This window comes from Somniosus microcephalus, unplaced genomic scaffold, assembly GCF_052327205.1.
Source record: "Somniosus microcephalus isolate GS21.2 unplaced genomic scaffold, FLI_Smic_1.0 unresolved_chr9, whole genome shotgun sequence".
In the NCBI taxonomy this organism is placed as follows: Eukaryota; Metazoa; Chordata; class Chondrichthyes; order Squaliformes; family Somniosidae; genus Somniosus; species Somniosus microcephalus.
The window spans coordinates 1,496,970-1,518,607 of NW_028225187.1; the positions used below are offsets into that span (position 1 = coordinate 1,496,970).

Below are 21,638 nucleotides of genomic sequence, written 5' to 3' on the forward strand. Positions count from 1 at the left end.
AGTTCTGTCCATTCACAGTCTGTCCCTCTCCCAGTGTACACACTAACCCAGATAACCTGCCCACGGTCTGATACAGTAACAGTGCAAGATCTGTCCATTCACAGTCTGTCCCTCTCCCAGTGTACACACTATCACAGATAACCTGCCCACGGTCTGATACAGAAACAGTGTAAGTTCTGTCCATGCACAGTCTGTCCCTCTCCCAGTGTACACACTAACCCAGATAACCTGCCCACGATCTGATACAGTAACAGTGCAAGTTCTGTCCATTCACAGTCTGTCCCTCTCCCAGTGTACACACTAACCCAGATAACCTGCCCATGGTCTGATACAGTAACAGTGCAAGTTCTGTCCATTCACAGTCTGTCCCTCTCCCAGTGTACACACTAACCCAGATAACCTGCCCACAGTCTGATACAGTAACAGTGCAAGTTCTGTCCATTCACAGTCTGTCCCTCTCCCAGTGTACACACTAACCCAGATAACCTGCCCATGGTCTGATACAGTAACAGTGCAAGTTCTGTCCATTCACAGTCTGTCCCTCTCCCAGTGTACACACTAACCCAGATAACCTGCCCACAGTCTGATACAGTAACAGTGCAAGTTCTGTCCATTCATAGTCTGTTCCTCTCCCAGTGTACACACTACCCCAGATAACCTGCCCACGGTCTGATACAGTAACAGTGCAAGTTCTGTCCATTCACAATCTGTCCCTCTCCCAGTGTACACACTAACACAGATAACCTGCCACTGGTCTGATACAGTAACAGTGCAAGTTCTGTCCATTCACAGTCTGTCCCTCTCCCAGTGTACACACTAACCCAGATAACCTGCCCACGGTCTGATACAGTAACAGTGCATGTTCTGTCCATTCAGAGTCTGTCCCTCTCCCAGTGTACACACTAACCCAGATAACCTGCCCACGGTCTGATACAGTAACAGTGCAAGTTCTGTCCATTCACAGTCTGTCCCTCTCCCAGTGTACACACTAACACAGGTAAGCTGCCCACGGTCTGATACAGTAACAGTGCAAGTTCTGTCCATTCACAGTCTGTCCCTCTCCCAGTGTACACACTAACCCAGATAACCTGCCCCTGGTCTGATACAGTAACAGTGCAATTATGTCCATTCACAGTCTGTCCCTCTCCCAGTGTACACACTAACCCAGATAACCTGCCCACGGTCTGATACCGTAACAGTGCAAGTTCTGTCCATTCACAGTCTGTCCCTCTCCCAGTGTACACACTAACCGAGATAACCTGCCCACGGTCTGATACAGTAACAGTGCAAGTCCTGTCCATTCACAGTCTGTCCCTCTCCCAGTGTACACACTAACCCAGATAACCTGCCCACGGTCTGATACAGTAACAATGCAAGTTCTGTCCATTCACAATCTGTCCCTCTCCCAGTGTACACACGAACACAGATAACCTGCCCCCGGTCTGATACAGTAACAGTGCATGTTCTGTCCATTCACAGTCTGTCCCTCTCCCAGTGCACACACTACCCCAGATAACCTGCCCATGGTCTGATACAGAAACAGTGCAAGTTCTGCCCATTCACAATCTGTCCCTCTCCCAGTGTACACAGTAACCCAGATAACCTGCCCCTGGTCTGATACAGTAACAGTGCAAGTTCTGTCCATTCACAGTCTGTCCCTCTCCCAGTGTACACACTAACCCAGATAACCTGCCCACGGTCTGATACAGTAACAGTGCAAGTTCTGTCCATTCACATTCTGTCCCTCTCCCAGTGCACACACTAACCCAGATAACCTGCCCACGGTCTGATACAGTAACAGTGCAAGTTCTGTCCATTCACAATCTGTCCCTCTCCCAGTGTACACACTAACACAGATAACCTGCCACTGGTCTGATACAGTAACAGTGCAAGTTCTGTCCATTCACAGTCTGTCCCTCTCCCAGTGTGCACTCTAACCCAGATAACCTGCCCACGGTCTGATACAGTAACAGTGCAAGTTCTGTCCATTCACAGTCTGTCCCTCTCCCAGTGTACACACTAACCCAGATAACCTGCGACGGTCGAATACAGTAACAGTGCAAGTTCTGTCCATTCAAAGTCTGTCCCTCTCCCAGTGTACACACTAACCCAGATAACCTGCCCACGGTCTGATACAGTAACAGTGCAAGTTCTGTTCTTTCACAGTCTGTCCCTCTCCCAGTATACACACTAACACAGATAACCTGCCCACGGTCTGATACAGTAACAGTGCAAGTTCTGTCCATTCACAGTCTGTCCCTCTCCCAGTGTACACACTAACCCAGATAACCTGCCCATGGTCTGATACAGTAACAATGCAAGTTCTGTCCATTCACAACCTGTCCCTCTCCCAGTGAACACACTAATCCAGATTACCTGACCCTGGTCTGATACAGTAACAGTGCAAGTTCTCTCCATTCACAGTCTGTCCCTCTCCCAGTGCACACACTAACCCAGATAACCTGCCCACGGTCTGATACAGTAACAGTGCAAGTTCAGTCCATTCACAGTCTGTCCCTCTCCCAGTGCACACACTAACCCAGATAACCTGCCCCTGGTCTGATACAGTAACAGTGCAAGTTCTGTCCATTCACAATCTGTCCCTCTCCCAGTGCACACACTAACCCAGACAACCTGCCCCTGGTCTGATACAGTAACAGTGCAAGTTCTGTCCATTCACAGTCTGTCCCTCTCCCAGTGTACATACTAACACAGATAACCTGCCCACAGTCTGATACAGTAACAGTGCAAGTTCTGTCCATTCACAGTCTGTCCCTCTCCCAGTGTACACACTAACCCAGATAACCTGCCCACGGTCTGATACAGTAACAGTGCAAGTTCTGTCCATTCAGAGTCTGTCCCTCTCCCAGTGTACACACTTACCCAGATAACCTGCCCACGGTCTGATACAGTAACAGTGCAAGTTCTGTCCATTCACAGTCTGTCCCTCTCCCAGTGTACACACTAACCCAGATAACCTGCCCACGGTCTGATACAGTAACAGTGCAAGTTCTGTCCATTCACAGTTTGTCCCTCTCCCAGTGTACACACTAACTGAGATAACCTGCCCACGGTCTGATACAGTAACAGTGCAAGTCCTGACCATTCACAGTCTGTCCCTCTCCCAGTGTACACACTAACCCAGATAACGTGCCCACGGTCTGATACAGTAACAGTGCAAGTTCTGTCCATTCACAGTCTGTCCCTCTCCCAATGTACACACTAACGCAGATAACCTGCCCACGGTCTGATACAGTAACAGTGCAAGTTCTGTCCATTCACAGTCTGTCCCTCTCCCAGTGTACACACTAACCCAGAGAACCTGCCCACGGTCCGATACAGTAACAGTGCAAGTTCTGTCCATTCACAGTCTGTCCCTCTCCCAGTGCACACACTAACCCAGATAACCTGCCCACGGTCCGATACAGTAACAGTGCAAGTTCTGTCCATTCACAGTCTGTCCCACTCCCAGTGTACACACTACCCCAGATAACCTGCCCATGGTCTGATACAGTAACAGTGCAAGTTCTGTCCATTCACAGTCTGTCCCTCTCCCAGTGTACACACTAACCCAGATAACCTGCCCACGGTCTGATACAGTAACAGTGCAAGTTCTGTCCATTCACAATCTGTCCCTCTCCCAGTGTATACACTAACCCAGATAACCTGCCCCTGGTCTGATAGAGTAACAGTGCAAGTTCTGTCCATTCACAGTCTGTCCCTCTCCCAGTGTACACACTAACCCAGATAACCTGCCCACGGTCTGATACAGTAACAGTGCAAGATCTGTCCATTCACAGTCTGTCCCTCTCCCAGTGTACACACTATCACAGATAACCTGCCCACGGTCTGATACAGAAACAGTGTAAGTTCTGTCCATGCACAGTCTGTCCCTCTCCCAGTGTACACACTAACCCAGATAACCTGCCCACGATCTGATACAGTAACAGTGCAAGTTCTGTCCATTCACAGTCTGTCCCTCTCCCAGTGTACACACTAACCCAGATAACCTGCCCATGGTCTGATACAGTAACAGTGCAAGTTCTGTCCATTCACAGTCTGTCCCTCTCCCAGTGTACACACTAACCCAGATAACCTGCCCACAGTCTGATACAGTAACAGTGCAAGTTCTGTCCATTCACAGTCTGTCCCTCTCCCAGTGTACACACTAACCCAGATAACCTGCCCATGGTCTGATACAGTAACAGTGCAAGTTCTGTCCATTCACAGTCTGTCCCTCTCCCAGTGTACACACTAACCCAGATAACCTGCCCACAGTCTGATACAGTAACAGTGCAAGTTCTGTCCATTCATAGTCTGTTCCTCTCCCAGTGTACACACTACCCCAGATAACCTGCCCACGGTCTGATACAGTAACAGTGCAAGTTCTGTCCATTCACAATCTGTCCCTCTCCCAGTGTACACACTAACACAGATAACCTGCCACTGGTCTGATACAGTAACAGTGCAAGTTCTGTCCATTCACAGTCTGTCCCTCTCCCAGTGTACACACTAACCCAGATAACCTGCCCACGGTCTGATACAGTAACAGTGCAAGTTCTGTCCATTCACAGTCTGTCCCTCTCCCAGTGTACACACTAACCCAGATAACCCGCGAAGGTCGAATACAGTAACAGTGCAAGTTCTGTCCATTCACAGTCTGTCCCTCTGCCAGTGTACACACTAACCCAGATAACCTGCCCACGGTCTGATACAGTAACAGTGCAAGTTCTGTCCATTCACAGTCTGTCCCTCTCCCAGTGTACACACTAACCCAGATAACCTGCCCACGGTCTGATACAGTAACAGTGCAAGTTCTGTCCATTCACAGTCTGTCCCTCTCCCAGTGTACACACTAACCCAGATAACCTGCCCACGGTCTGATACAGTAACAGTGCAAGTTCTGTCCATTCACAGTCTGTCCCTCTCCCAGTGCACACACTAACCCAGATAACCTGCCCACGGTCTGATACAGTAACAGTGCAAGTTCTGTCCATTCACAGTCTGTCCCTCTCCCAGTGTACACACTAACCCAGATAACCTGCCCACGGTCTGATACAGTAACAGTGCAAGTTCTGTCCATTCACAGTCTGTCCCTCTCCCAGTGTACACACTAACCCAGATAACCTGCCCACGGCCTGATACAGTAACAGTGCAAGTTCTGTCCATTCACAGTCTGTCCCTCTCCCAGTGTACACACTAACCCAGATAACCTGCCCACGGTCTGATACAGTAACAGTGCTAGTTCTGTCCATTCACGGTCTGTCCCTCTCCCAGTGTACACACTAACCCAGATAACCTGCCCATGGTCTGATACAGTAACAGTGCAAGTCCTGTCCATTCACAGTCTGTCCCTCTCCCAGTGCACACACTAACCCAGATAACCTGCCCACGGTCTGATATAGTAACAGTGCAAGTTCTGTCCATTCACAGTCTGTCCCTCTCCCTGTGTACACACTAACCCAGATAACCTGCCCACGGTCTGATACAGTAACAGTGCAAGTTCTGTCCATTCACAGTCTGTCCCTCTCCCAGTGTACACACTACCCCAGATAACCTGCCCACGGTCTGATACAGTAACAGTACAAGTTCTGTCCATTCGCAGTCTGTCCCTCTCCCAGTGTACACACTAACCCAGATAACCTGCCCACGGTCTGATACAGTAACAGTGCAAGTTCTGTCCATTCACAGTCTGTCCCTCTCCCAGTGTACACACTAACCCAGATAACCTGCCCACGGTCTGATACAGTAACAGTGCAAGTTCTGTCCATTCACAGTCTGTCCCTCTCCCAGTGTACACAATAACCCAGATAACCTGCCCACGGTCTGATACAGTAACAGTGCAAGTTCTGTCCATTCACAATCTGTCCCTCTCCCAGTGTACACACTAACCCAGATAACCTGCCCACGGTCTGATACAGTAACAGTGCAAGTTCTGTCCATTCACAGTCTGTCCCTCTCCCAGTGTACACACTAACCCAGATAACCTGCCCACGGTCTGATACAGTAACAGTGCAAGTTCTGTCCATTCACAGTCTGTCCCTCTCCCAGTGTACACACTAACCCAGATAACCTGCCCACGGTCTGATACAGTAACAGTGCAAGTCCTGTCCATTCACAGTCTGTCCCTCTCCCAGTGTACACACTAACCCAGATAACCAGCCCATGGTCTGATACAGTAACAGTGCAAGTTCTGTCCATTCACAGTCTGTCCCTCTCCCAGTGTACACACTAACCCAGATAACCTGCCCACAGTCTGATACAGTAACAGTGCAAGTTCTGTCCATTCACAGTCTGTCCCTCTCCCAGTGTACACACTAACCCAGATAACCTGCCCACGGTCTGATACAGTAACAGTGCAAGTTCTGTCCATTCACAGTCTGTCCCTCTCCCAGTGTACACACTAACCCAGATAACCAGCCCATGGTCTGATACAGTAACAGTGCAAGTTCTGTCCATTCACAGTCTGTCCCTCTCCCAGTGTACACACTAACCCAGATAACCTGCCCACGGTCTGATACAGTAACAGTGCAAGTTCTGTCCATTCACAGTCTGTCCCTCTCCCAGTGTACACACTAACCCAGATAACCAGCCCACGGTCTGATACAGTAACAGTGCAAGTTCTGTCCATTCACAGTCTGTCCCTCTCCCAGTGTACACACAAACCCAGATAACCTGCCCACGGTCTGATACAGTAACAGTGCAAGTTCTGTCCATTCACAGTCTGTCCTCCCCCAGTGTACACACTAACCCAGATAACCTGCCCACGGTCTGATACAGTAAGTGCAAGTTCTGTCCATTCACAGTCTGTCCCTCTCCCAGTGTACACACTAACCCAGATAACCTGCCCACGGTCTGATACAGTAACAGTGCAAGTTCTGTCCATTCACAGTCTGTCCCTCTCCCAGTGTACACACTAACCCAGATAACCTGCCCACGGTCTGATACAGTAACAGTGCAAGTTCTGTCCATTCACAGTCTGTCCCTCTCCCAGTGTACACACTAACCCAGATAACCTGCCCACGGTCTGATACAGTAACAGTGCAAGTTCTGTCCATTCACAGTCTGTCCCTCTCCCAGTGTGTACACTAACCCAGATAACCTGCCCACGGTCTGATACAGTAACAGTGCAAGTTCTGTCCATTCACAGTCTGTCCCTCTCCCAGTGTACACACTAACCCAGATAACCTGCCCACGGTCTGATACAGTAACAGTGCAAGTTCTGTCCATTCACAATCTGTCCCTCTCCCAGTGTACACACTAACACAGATAACCTGCCACTGGTCTGATACAGTAACAGTGCAAGTTCTGTCCATTCACAGTCTGTCCCTCTCCCAGTGTACACACTAACCCAGATAACCTGCCCACGGTCTGATACAGTAACAGTGCAAGTTCTGTCCATTCACAGTCTGTCCCTCTCCCAGTGTACACACTAACCCAGATAACCCGCGAAGGTCGAATACAGTAACAGTGCAAGTTCTGTCCATTCACAGTCTGTCCCTCTGCCAGTGTACACACTAACCCAGATAACCTGCCCACGGTCTGATACAGTAACAGTGCAAGTTCTGTCCATTCACAGTCTGTCCCTCTCCCAGTGTACACACTAACCCAGATAACCTGCCCACGGTCTGATACAGTAACAGTGCAAGTTCTGTCCATTCACAGTCTGTCCCTCTCCCAGTGTACACACTAACCCAGATAACCTGCCCACGGTCTGATACAGTAACAGTGCAAGTTCTGTCCATTCACAGTCTGTCCCTCTCCCAGTGCACACACTAACCCAGATAACCTGCCCACGGTCTGATACAGTAACAGTGCAAGTTCTGTCCATTCACAGTCTGTCCCTCTCCCAGTGTACACACTAACCCAGATAACCTGCCCACGGTCTGATACAGTAACAGTGCAAGTTCTGTCCATTCACAGTCTGTCCCTCTCCCAGTGTACACACTAACCCAGATAACCTGCCCACGGCCTGATACAGTAACAGTGCAAGTTCTGTCCATTCACAGTCTGTCCCTCTCCCAGTGTACACACTAACCCAGATAACCTGCCCAAGGTCTGATACAGTAACAGTGCTAGTTCTGTCCATTCACGGTCTGTCCCTCTCCCAGTGTACACACTAACCCAGATAACCTGCCCATGGTCTGATACAGTAACAGTGCAAGTCCTGTCCATTCACAGTCTGTCCCTCTCCCAGTGCACACACTAACCCAGATAACCTGCCCACGGTCTGATATAGTAACAGTGCAAGTTCTGTCCATTCACAGTCTGTCCCTCTCCCTGTGTACACACTAACCCAGATAACCTGCCCACGGTCTGATACAGTAACAGTGCAAGTTCTGTCCATTCACAGTCTGTCCCTCTCCCAGTGTACACACTACCCCAGATAACCTGCCCACGGTCTGATACAGTAACAGTACAAGTTCTGTCCATTCGCAGTCTGTCCCTCTCCCAGTGTACACACTAACCCAGATAACCTGCCCACGGTCTGATACAGTAACAGTGCAAGTTCTGTCCATTCACAGTCTGTCCCTCTCCCAGTGTACACACTAACCCAGATAACCTGCCCACGGTCTGATACAGTAACAGTGCAAGTTCTGTCCATTCACAGTCTGTCCCTCTCCCAGTGTACACAATAACCCAGATAACCTGCCCACGGTCTGATACAGTAACAGTGCAAGTTCTGTCCATTCACAATCTGTCCCTCTCCCAGTGTACACACTAACCCAGATAACCTGCCCACGGTCTGATACAGTAACAGTGCAAGTTCTGTCCATTCACAGTCTGTCCCTCTCCCAGTGTACACACTAACCCAGATAACCTGCCCACGGTCTGATACAGTAACAGTGCAAGTTCTGTCCATTCACAGTCTGTCCCTCTCCCAGTGTACACACTAACCCAGATAACCTGCCCATGGTCTGATACAGTAACAGTGCAAGTTCTGTCCATTCACAGTCTGTCCCTCTCCCAGTGTACACACTAACCCAGATAACCAGCCCATGGTCTGATACAGTAACAGTGCAAGTTCTGTCCATTCACAGTCTGTCCCTCTCCCAGTGTACACACTAACCCAGATAACCTGCCCACGGTCTGATACAGTAACAGTGCAAGTTCTGTCCATTCACAGTCTGTCCCTCTCCCAGTGTACACACTAACCCAGATAACCTGCCCACGGTCTGATACAGTAACAGTGCAAGTTCTGTCCATTCACAGTCTGTCCCTCTCCCAGTGTACACACTAACCCAGATAACCAGCCCATGGTCTGATACAGTAACAGTGCAAGTTCTGTCCATTCACAGTCTGTCCCTCTCCCAGTGTACACACTAACCCAGATAACCTGCCCACGGTCTGATACAGTAACAGTGCAAGTTCTGTCCATTCACAGTCTGTCCCTCTCCCAGTGTACACACTAACCCAGATAACCAGCCCACGGTCTGATACAGTAACAGTGCAAGTTCTGTCCATTCACAGTCTGTCCCTCTCCCAGTGTACACACAAACCCAGATAACCTGCCCACGGTCTGATACAGTAACAGTGCAAGTTCTGTCCATTCACAGTCTGTCCTCCCCCAGTGTACACACTAACCCAGATAACCTGCCCACGGTCTGATACAGTAAGTGCAAGTTCTGTCCATTCACAGTCTGTCCCTCTCCCAGTGTACACACTAACCCAGATAACCTGCCCACGGTCTGATACAGTAACAGTGCAAGTTCTGTCCATTCACAGTCTGTCCCTCTCCCAGTGTACACACTAACCCAGATAACCTGCCCACGGTCTGATACAGTAACAGTGCAAGTTCTGTCCATTCACAGTCTGTCCCTCTCCCAGTGTACACACTAACCCAGATAACCTGCCCACGGTCTGATACAGTAACAGTGCAAGTTCTGTCCATTCACAGTCTGTCCCTCTCCCAGTGTGTACACTAACCCAGATAACCTGCCCACGGTCTGATACAGTAACAGTGCAAGTTCTGTCCATTCACAGTCTGTCCCTCTCCCAGTGTACACACTAACCCAGATAACCTGCCCACGGTCTGATACAGTAACAGTGCAAGTTCTGTCCATTCACAGTCTGTCCCTCTCCCAGTGTACACACTAACCCAGATAACCTGCCCACGGTCTGATACAGTAACAGTGCAAGTTCTGTCCATTCACAGTCTGTCCCTCTCCCAGTGTACACACTAACCCAGATAACCTGCCCACAGTCTGATACAGTAACAGTGCAAGTTCTGTCCATTCACAGTCTGTCCCTCTCCCAGTGTACACACTAACCCAGATAACCTGCCCACGGTCTGATACAGTAACAGTGCAAGTTCTGTCCATTCACAGTCTGTCCCTCTCCCAGTGTACACACTAACCCAGATAACCTGCCCACAGTCTGATACAGTAACAGTGCAAGTTCTGTCCATTCACAGTCTGTCCCTCTCCCAGTGTACACACTAACCCAGATAACCTGCCCACGGTCTGATACAGTAACAGTGCAAGTTCTGTCCATTCACAGTCTGTCCCTCTCCCAGTGTACACACTAACCCTGATAACCTGCCCACGGTCTGATACAGTAACAGTGCAAGTTCTGTCCATTCACAGTCTGTCCCTCTCCCAGTGTACACACTAACCCAGATGACCTGCCCACAGTCTGATACAGTAACAGTGCAAGTTCTGTCCATTCACAGTCTGTCCCTCTCCCAGTGTACACACTAACCCAGATAACCTGCCCACGGTCTGATACAGTAACAGTGCAAGTTCTGTCCATTCACAGTCTGTCCCTCTCCCAGTGTACACACTAACCCAGATAACCTGCCCACGGTCTGATACAGTAACAGTGCAAGTTCTGTCCATTCACAGTCTGTCCCTCTCCCAGTGTACACACTAACCCAGATAACCAGCCCGCGGTCTGATACAGTAACAGTGCAAGTTCTGTCCATTCACAGTCTGTCCCTCTCCCAGTGTACACACTAACCCAGATAACCAGCCCACGGTCTGATACAGTAACAGTGCAAGTTCTGTCCATTCACAGTCTGTCCCTCTCCCAGTGTACACACTAACCCAGATAACCTGCCCACGGTCTGATACAGTAACAGTGCAAGTTCTGTCCATTCACAGTCTGTCCCTCTCCCAGTGTACACACTAACCCAGATAACCTGCCCACGGTCTGATACAGTAACAGTGCAAGTTCTGTCCATTCACAGTCTGTCCCTCTCCCAGTGTACACACTAACCCAGATAACCAGCCCACGGTCTGATACAGTAACAGTGCAAGTTCTGTCCATTCACAGTCTGTCCCTCTCCCAGTGTACACACTAACCCAGATAACCTGCCCACGGTCTGATACAGTAACAGTGCAAGTTCTGTCCATTCACAGTCTGTCCCTCTCCCAGTGTACACACTAACCCAGATAACCTGCCCACGGTCTGATACAGTAACAGTGCAAGTTCTGTCCATTCACAGTCTGCCCCTCTCCCAGTGTACACACTAACACAGATAACCTGCCCACGGTCTGATACAGTAACAGTGCAAGTTCTGTCCATTCACAGTCTGTCCCTCTCCCAGTGTACACACTAACACAGATAACCAGCCCACGGTCTGATACAGTAACAGTGCAAGTTCTGTCCATTCACAGTCTGCCCCTCTCCCAGTGCACACACTAACCCAGATAACCTGCCCACGGTCTGATACACTAACGGCGGGTCTTCTGCACATTGTCCCTCTCGGTGAGCGATCAATCCCGTTTTCCATTGCTTCAGAAGGGAAGCACCACTGACGGTTTCAGAGTTTGATCCACTAGAACTTCTACTGTCATATAAACAGGATCATGTGTGGATTTGTAATGTGATTTCTAAAGCACAGGGCAGGCCGGAGAGTATTAACCATCAGAGGGAAAATATCACCTTCATTGAAACCTCCATGTTCAGTGAATATTAGAATCAAGTGAGGATTTGAAACTTTTCTCGCCCATTGTTCACTTTCAAGCGAGGTTTCCATTAACTGAGATTTAATTTCTACACGCACGTCTATTGAAGCTGTGAATTAAACCGTGCAATATTTTACTGAACATTCAATGTTATTGAGAAGTTGTTTTTGTCAATACAACTAACATTGAAACCACTTTCTGTCTGTTCTAATTGAAGATGTTCAGCAGAAACACAAGGAAACACTCCGGGTACAAACTGAAACACTGAGAGTGAACACGATCCTAATAAAGGAGAAGGTTAAGATTTTCCAGCTGGTTGATCGATACGCTGAACTAACGATCATTTCGACTGTTCGAGATCGGACACTTGTAGAACATGAACTGCTGGCAAGAGGCCGAGACCATGAAGAGTGGAGAAAACAACATCTCCGGGGAGTGCTGGAAAAAATCCGAGCTGATCAATTGTTCCACAGCAGTTTTTCCCAGAGAAAATCCAAATCTGGGAGTTCAGGAGCAGTGAGCGGAGTCCCTGGGATTGGAAAAACAACAATGGTACAAAAGATTGTTCATGACTGGGCCACTGGGAAAATATACCCAAACTTTCAATTTGTTTTCAGCTTTAAATTCCGGGATTTGAACGCTATTAACTGTAGAATAAACCTGAGGAATCTGATACTGGATCAGTATCCTTACTTTGGGAATATTCTTAGGGAGCTCTGGAAGAACCCAGAGGGATTGCTATTTATATTCGATGGTTTGGATGAATTCAAGGACAGGATCGATTTTGCAGACAATCGGAGAAATACTGAACCTCAGCACAGGTGCACAGATCCTGAAGACTGGTGTGAAGTGTCTGACATTGTGTACAGTTTAATACAGCACAAGCTGCTCCCAGGATGTTCAGTGCTAGTGACCAGCCGCCCCACTGCATTACATTTATTGGAAAAGGCTGAGATCAGTGTCTGGGCTGAAATCCTGGGATTTATTGGTGAAGAACGGAAGGAATATTTCAACAAGTTTTTTGAAGATCAGACGGTGGCAGCAGCTGTTTTCAAACACGTGGAAGAGAACGAGATCCTGTACACAATGTGCTACAACCCTTCCTACTGCTGGATCCTCGGTCTGTCACTGGGCCCCTTCTTTACACAAAGAGACAGGAATCAGCAGCGAGTTCCCAAGACCATCACCCAACTATATTCCTACTATATTTACAACATTCTGAAAAACCATGGCCGAGAGATTGAAAGCCCCCGTGACGTGTTACTGAAGCTTGGTGAGATGGCCTTCACAGGAGTCTCCGAGAAGAAGATTGTGTTTGGAAATGGAGATTTGATCAAGTACAATCTGCAACCTTCCCAGTTCCTGTCTGGGTTCATGATGGAACTTTTGGAGAGAGAGGAATCTGCCCAGAGCGTGGTGTACACATTCCCGCACCTCACCATCCAAGAGTTTGTAGCCGCACTCGCACAATTCCTGACTCCAGATCCCGGGGACATCCTGAAACTCCTCAATGAATCCCACAGCAAGAAAGATGGGCGATTTGAGATATTTCTCCGTTTTGTTGCTGGTCTCTCCTCCCCACGGGCAGCTCGGCCCCTGGAGAAGTTTCTGGGTCGATTTCTTCATCAAACTACCTGCCGAGTGATTGACTGGGTGAAGGAGAAGGTTGAAGGACAGATTGGAAACAGAGAGAGTGAAAGGGACCTCCTGAACACATTCCACTACCTGTTTGAGTCTCAGAATAAAGCACTGGCTCAGACCACAGTGGGATCTGTGGAAACACTTAGATTTACTGGATTGACATTGACCCCGATTGACTGTGTGGTCCTGTCTCACGTCATTGGACTCTGTGATTCAATAAAATACCTCGATCTAGGATGCTGCTCCATTCAGTGTGAAGGACTCCAGCGGCTGGGACCCGTACTGCACAAATGCTGGGTTTTGAGGTAACTGTTTATTTGTCTCTAACTGTTGGGTGAATTGTAGAACAGTCACGGATTGTGTTGTTGCTCCGTAATGTAGGGAAACAAACAGTTCAGTTAAACCAGGGAGAAGCGGATTCAACACAAATATGACCAATAATAAGCGGATCGGGGGGGTAATTCCCTCAGGACTGGAGAATCTAAAATGGATCCTTGTGAACAAGTAGGGATTTTACAGTCTTTATCGGATCAGCAGATACAGGTCACTGAGAGTCTGATAATTTAATTACAATAAATCATATTTAATAAGGCTGGACAGCGGAATGTAAACATAAAATATAATCCGGCAGTAAAGATAAAATTAATTTAAAATATTTTCCACACCCACCATTTCAACTAGAAACAGGAGAGAAACCCGAGTTTAAATCACTAACAGTTCGATATTTACTCCAATACCGTGCAGGGTGTATCCTGTCGAGGGGTTAGTTTCCTGGATTGGGAATATTGGGGAATCGGGAATTCTTTCAGCTGTAAATGTTTACAATTATTCACAGTCCTGAACATTGAGTAAAGATTGATATTCAGAATCTTAAACCTGCCGGTGAAAAGGTTCCAATCTAACCGGAGTACAGACACACACCAGCCAGCGGTGGGGCCTCGCACACAGCGGGCGGCTCCTGGGTAAACCGGGGGCAGTGAACCCGGGAATTCCCCATAATCCACCCCCTGTGTGTGAGGCTCCGCTCGGGGAGGGAACTTCTGAAAATTCCCCAAAAACTGCCGGGCCAGTTACACCTGAAATAAATGTAGAGCCAGTTTAATAATGGGAATAAAGTGAGAGACTCCCCTCCCCTATAAACTAGGAGCACAGGGACATTTAAAACTTGTAACGGGACAGAATAAACTCTCTTGCTGCTATTGACAAACATTCACTATAAGCCCTCTGACTCCCACAGCTACCTGGAATACACTTCCTCCCACCTCGCTTCCTGTAAGGACGCTGGCCCATTCTCCCAGTTTTTCTGATGATGCCACATTCCATCCAGTGCTTCCGACATGTCTTCCTTTTCCCTCAACCGAGGATTCCCCTCTACCGTGGTTGACGCGGCCCTTGACCGTGTCTGTTCTGTTTCCCGCACTTCTGCTCTCACCCCTGCCCCTCCCTCCCAGAACCACGATAGGTTCCCCTTGTCTTCACCTTTCACCCCACCAGCCTCCACATTTAATCTCTCCTGTCTTCCACCCTATCACAGACCTTCCCTTTTGTTCTGTCCTCCGCTCCCCCCACCTTTCCCGGCCCCGACACTTGCTTAAACATCTGTTACATCTGTAACTTGTTCCAGTTCTGACGAGGGGTCCTTGTCCTGAAACATTAACTCTGTTTCTCTGTAGATGCTGCCTGACCTGCTGGGTATTTCCAGCATTTCCTGTTTTTATTTCAGAATAAATTCTCCTTGTTATATAAAATCCTGGGGGGCGGATTTTACAGCAGCAGTTAGCGTTTCACAATATAACTCACCCAGAGTTATTGTACAGATTAATATAATACACAGAGTAGAAAGCACAGGGAATCACCGCTTTATCATTTAATTCTGAAAAAATCGACCGATTCCCATAAAATCCGGGATTTAAGGAGCAGCAGAACTGAGACAAGTTTCTCCAAACATGACGAGGCCGGTCACTGAGCTCCAGGAGGGTAATTCTGATCATCAGGGAATGAGACCAGACTGAGGGACATTTAAAGGCTCCACACAGACAGCACTTTATTTAATAAGTACATTAACGGACAGTCCCTGAATATATGGGCAGTTGGACAGAGTGAGATACATTCCCAGTGAGGGGGTAATTTCACAGGGGTCAGCGGGTGCGATCAGTGGCGGGTCGGGTGGGAAAATGGATTTTTCCCCAGCGGGTCGGGACCCCGCTGTCAACCCGCCACCACGTGCCTTTCCCAAATGTCGGGTCTGTCAGAGCAGAGCAGACCCGACACGTAGCGGCGGGGGAGGCAATTCAGGTCATTATAACCTTGTTAACAGAGGATTACAGTAACAACTATTTTCAGCTCGCCTTCAGAGTTTACATAGAAACATAGAAGATAGGAGCAGGAGTAGGCCAATCGGCCCCTCGAGCCTGCTCTGCCATTCAATGCGATCATGGCTGATCATCCAAATTCAGTACCCGGTCCCTGCTTTCTCCCCATATCCCTTGATCCCTTTAGCCTTAAGAAATATATCCAACTCCTCCTTGAATATATTTAATGAATTGGCCTCTGCTGCCTTCTGTGGTAGAGAATTCCACAGGTTCACCACTCTCTGGGTGAAGAAATTCCTCCTCATCTCTGTCCTAAATGGCTTACCCCTTATCCTTTAGACTGTGACCCCTGGTTCTGGACTCCCCCGCCATCGGGAACATCCTTCCTGCATCTAGTCTGTCTAGTCCGGTTAGAATTTTATAAGTTTCAATGAGATCCCCTCTCATTCTTCTAAACTCCAGCGAGTACAAGCCCAATCGACCCAATCTCTCTTCATACGTCATTCCTGCCATCCCAGGTATCAGCCTGGTGAATCTTCGCTGAACTCCTTCCATGGCAGGAATATCCTTCCTCAGATAAGGCGACCAAAACTGCACACAATACTCAAGGTGTGGTCTCACCAAGGCCCTGTACAACTGCAGCAAGACCTCCTTGTTCCTGTACTCAAACCCTGTCGCTACGAAGGCCAACATACCATTTGCCGCCTTAACCGCCTGCTGTACCTGCATGCTTACCTTCAGCGACTGGTGCACAAGGACACCCAGGTCTCATTGCACTTCCCCTTCTCCCAATCTATTGCCATTCAGATAATAATCTGCCTTCCTGTTTTTGACACCAAAGTGGATAACCTCACATTTATCCACGTTGTATTGCATCTGCCATGCTTCTGCCCAATCACCCAACCTGTCCAAATCATTCTGTAGTTTCTCGGCATCCTCCTCACAACACACACGCCCACCCAGCTTTGTGTCATCTGCAAATTTGGAGATATTACATCTAGTTCCCTTGTCTAGATCATTAATATATATTGTGAATAGCTGGGGTCCAAGGACCGATCCCTGCGGTACCCCACTAGTCACTGCCTGCCTCTCAGAAAAAGACCCGTTTATTCCAACTCTTTGCTTTCTATCTGCCAACCAGTTCTCTATCCAAGTCAATACCTTGCCCCCAATCCCATGTGCCTTAACTTTACACACTAATCTCTTATGTGGGACCTTATCGAAAGCCTTCTGAAAGTCCAAATACACCACATCCACTGGTTCTCCCTTATCTATTTTACTAGTTACATCCTCAAAAAATTCCAGTAGATTATTCAAGCACGATTTACCTTTTGTAAATCCATGTTGACTTTGTCCGATCCTGTCACTGTTTTCCAAGTGCTCTGCTATTACATCTTTTATAATGGACTCTAGCATTTTCCCCACTACCGATGTCAGGCTTACCGGTCTGTAATTCCCTGTTTTCTCTCTACCACCTTTTTTGAACAGTGGGGTAACATTAGCTACCCTCCAATCCATGGGTACTGTTCCAGATTCCATGAAATGTTGGCAGATGATCAGCAATGCATCTACTATTTCTAGGGCCACTTCCTTAAGTACCCTAGGATGTAGATTATCAGGCCCTGGGGATTTATCGGCCTTCAATCCCATCAATTTCCCTAACACCATTTCCCTACAAATACTGATTTCTTTCAGTTCCTCCCTTTCATCAGACCCTATGTTCCTGTGGTCCACGCTGCTCGGGGATCACGTCAGGTAACCAGGGCGGGAGTTGAAAGGCCATGGAATCATTTCATTACTTGACAGCTGGAAATGTGCTATAAAAGCTCCCATCTCACAGCTGTTCACTTTCCAAGCTCAGAAGCTGTTGCTTACTGCATTTGGAAGACAGATTGAGCTTTATGCAGGTTGCAAGTGTTTGGAGCAAACTCTCTATCCAGTGTCACCTCATTGGAACAACCTCTCTCACCATTAACAGATTGCTTCTGATATCTCAAGTTCACCTGCCATCTATTACACCAGCATGGGTCTGGTTTATACTGTCTCACCTTGGGCCTCAGAGTCTCACCACGATCAGCCCCAACACCAGCAGCATCAGTCACACCAGCAACACCAACAGCAACACCAACCTTCTCCACAACTCCTGATGCTGCACAGCACAGAGGGCATCAACACCCGGCCACATTGCTGACCGGGTCACCAGAGATGGCCTCACCATGGCCAGAATTTCTTCACTTGGTGCTGCTCGCCCTGGATGACACATGATGCGCCAGGTTAACACCAGCCCACACCAACAACACAAAGCATCCCTACAATGCCCAAACCATTCCTGTCACACTCATCAGCATTGCGGGGGCTACCGTTATGTCTCACCATTCACTGCAACTCACTAAGCCACTTCCAAACATGTACACAAATCTTTCGAAGAACGGAAAGTGTTGAAAATAAAGATTTCAATGTTTGACACCACATTAACCGAAACTTCACATGAACATTGGCTAAAACACACAATTGCCTATCCTTGTGTGTTGTTAGTTGGTATGATTGGACTAGGATGAGGGTGAGGGTGAGTGTGAGGGGTGGCTCGTGAGATGGGGATGTGATAATATAGAGAGAGATGGGTGGAGGTGCAGGGTAAGTTGGTGAGAGTAAGGATGTTCAGGAGTAGGGTGGGGAAGGCAGAGTGATGGGGATGTGATGAGAGGCACAGCCTGATGAGGTTAAGTGAGGCTTTGCAGTAACGTTTTGTGATCTACTGAGATCATTGAAAGGTTTGTGTCACTGCAGGCTGCTCCTCCCGACCACATCCCTGCTTGAGCCCCACTGTGCAATGTGCACCCAGGCTGTGTTGGTCTCTTCCGCCCCTTGGAAGTGACGAGAACCTCCCTGCGGGCTGTGGCTCCCTCCATAATCATCTAGAGGGAGTTCTGGGAGAGCCTGGGTGCAGCCGAGCTCCTCTGTGCTGATGTCAGTGTTTGTAGAACCTCAATACTGTAGAACACAGAGCTCAATGGGCAAAGTCAATGTGTGTCATCAAACCCGCTTCCCCCAATTCCCCAGAGTGAGGCCGCGACACCCGGCCCCGCCCGACCCTCTGCCGCCCCCGGCCCCGCCCGACCCTCTCCCGACCCTCTGCCGCCCCCCACGGCCATCCCCGACCCCTCTCCCGACCCTCTGCCGCCCCCCCCGACCCCGCCCCCGCCCGACCCTCTGCCGACCCTCTCCCGGCCCCGCCCGACCCTCCACCGACCCCCCCCCGACTGTCGCCGATGGGGAAAACCGGGTGATTAATTTCCTGAAGCACTTTCAGTGATTGCTGTAATATCCCAGAGAGAAAAATATATCAGATCCGGGCCTTGATTCAGTTTGTTTCTCTCTCTCTGTTTGTTTTTAGGCTGAATGGCAATGAACTGGGAGATTCAGGAGTGAAACTAGTGTCTGTGGCTCTGAGGAACCCGGACTGTAAAATACAGACACTGGGGTAAGTACCAGACTGTGTGAGATTGTGTTTATAATAACTGGATGTCTGACACTGAACATTATTATTAGTATCAGTAATAGTGTTATTAATAAACTCTGGGGATTGACTCTGATTCCTGTTATTTCTCTCTCTGATCCCCAGTCTATGGGGTGTCGGTCTCACAGATTCTTGTGTCGAGGATCTCGCCTCCGCTCTCAGTACAAACCGCTCACTGACGGATCTGAGCCTGAGTCATAATAAACTGGGAGATTCAGGAGTGAAACTACTGTCTGTGGCTCTGAGGAACCCGGACTGTAAAATACAGAGACTGGAGTAAGTACCAGACTGTGTGAGATTGTGTTTATAATAACTGGATGTCTGACACTGAACATTATTATTAGTATCAGTAATAGTGTTATTAATAAACTCTGGGGATTTACTCTGATTCCTGTTATTTCTCTCTCTGATCCCCAGGCTGGGTCGTGTCGGTCTCACAGATTCTTGTGCCGAGGATCTCGCCTCCGCTCTCAGGACAAACCGCTCACTGACGGATCTGAACCTGAGTAATAATAAACTGGGAGATTCAGGAGTGAAACTACTGTCTGCGGCTCTGAGGAACCCGGACTGTAAAATACAGACACTGCGGTAAGTACCAGACTCTGTGAGATTGTGTTTATAATAACTGGATGTCTGACACTGGACATTATTATTAGTATCAGTAATAGTGTTATTAATAAACTCTGGGGATTGACTCTGATTCCTATTATTTCTCTCTCTGATCCCCAGGCTGGAGAATGTCGGTCTCACAGATTCTTGTACCGAGGATCTCGCCTCCGCTCTCAGTACAAACCGCTCACTGACAGATCTGAACCTGGCAGGAAACGACTTCACAGACCGATCTGTCCCCGCTATCTGCTGCCTCATACTGACCTGCCGGAGTCTGGAGCAGATCGAGTGAGTGTTTGTGTTAATGTTTAATGTAATAAATAAACTATCAATGGGATTCAGTCACTTTTTTGGGTAATATTTGTCAGTAATTATTATTGAAATATTACCCCCAGTCTCGCGGTTATTTACACTGTTGTTCAATCTGTTTATTTCCTGTATAATCTTTAATCTGTTTCAGGCTGTGGGGGAATCAGTTCAGTTCATCCGGAGAAAAACAGCTGGAGTTACTGCGGGGAACAAGACCCAGACTGAGTGTGGAAGTGTGAACAGTCCAAGTGATGACCTCACTGCTCCCATTGTGTGAACAGTCCAAGTGATGACCTCACTGCTCCCATTGTGTGAACAGTCCGAGTGATGTCACTGCTCCCATTGTGTGACCAGTCCAAGTGATGACCTCACTGCTCCCATTGTGTGACCATTCCAAGTGATGACCTCACTGCTCCCATTGTGTGACCATTCCAAGTGATGACATCACTGCTCCCATTGTGTGAACATTCCAAGTGATGACCTCACTGCTCCCATTGCGTGACCATTCCAAGTGATGACCTCACTGCTCCCATTGTGTGAACATTCCAAGTGATGACCTCACTGCTCCCATTGTGTGACCATTCCAAGTGATGACCTCACTGCTCCCATTGTGTGACCAGTCCAAGTGATGACCTCACTGCTCCCAATGTGTGACGATTCCAAGTGATGACCTCACTGCTCCCATTGTGTGAACATTCCAAGTGATGACCTCACTGCTCCCATTGTGTGACCATTCCAAGTGATGACCTCACTGCTCCCATTGTGTGAACATTCCAAGTGATGACCTCACTGCTCCCATTGTGTGACCATTCCAAGTGATGACCTCACTGCTCCCATTGTGTGACCATTCCAAGTGATGACCTCACTGCTCCCATTGTGCGAACAGTCCAAATGATGACGTCACTGCTCCCATTGTGTGACCATTCCAAGTGATGACCTCTGCTCCCATTGTGTGACCATTCCAAATGATGACCTCACTGTTCCCATTGTGTGACCATTCCAAGTGATGACCTCACTGCTCCCATTGTGTGACCATTCCAAGTGATGATGTCACTGCTCCCATTCTGTGACCATTCCATGTGATGACTTCACTGCTCCCATTGTGTGACCATTCCAAGTGATGACGTCACTGCTCCCATTGTGTGACCATTCCATGTGATGACCTCACTGCTCCCATTGTGTGACCAGTCCAAGTGATGACGTCACTGCTCCCATTGTGTGAACAGTCCAAGTGATGACCTCACTGCTCCCATTGTGTGACCATTCCAAGTGATGACCTCACTGCTCCCATTGTGTGACCATTCCAAGTGATGACGTCGCTGGTCCCATTGTGTGACCAGT

General features: G+C 48.5%; 1 protein-coding gene across 1 annotated transcript in view; it reads left to right on the forward strand.

Annotated features, from left to right (window-relative positions):
- LOC147084208 (NACHT, LRR and PYD domains-containing protein 3-like) overlaps positions 1-21,240 on the forward strand; it is a 228,913-nt gene extending 207,673 nt beyond the window's left edge. Inside the window, exons 7-11 of the mRNA XM_085979466.1 lie at positions 12,127-13,855; positions 19,257-19,343; positions 19,797-19,967; positions 20,109-20,276; positions 20,449-21,240. Coding sequence (XP_085835592.1) covers positions 12,127-13,855; positions 19,257-19,343; positions 19,797-19,967; positions 20,109-20,276; positions 20,449-20,536 — 2,243 coding nt within the window. The 3' untranslated portion in view covers positions 20,537-21,240. The remainder of the gene's footprint in view (positions 1-12,126; positions 13,856-19,256; positions 19,344-19,796; positions 19,968-20,108; positions 20,277-20,448) is intronic.
- The last annotated feature ends 398 nt before the right edge of the window (positions 21,241-21,638 follow it).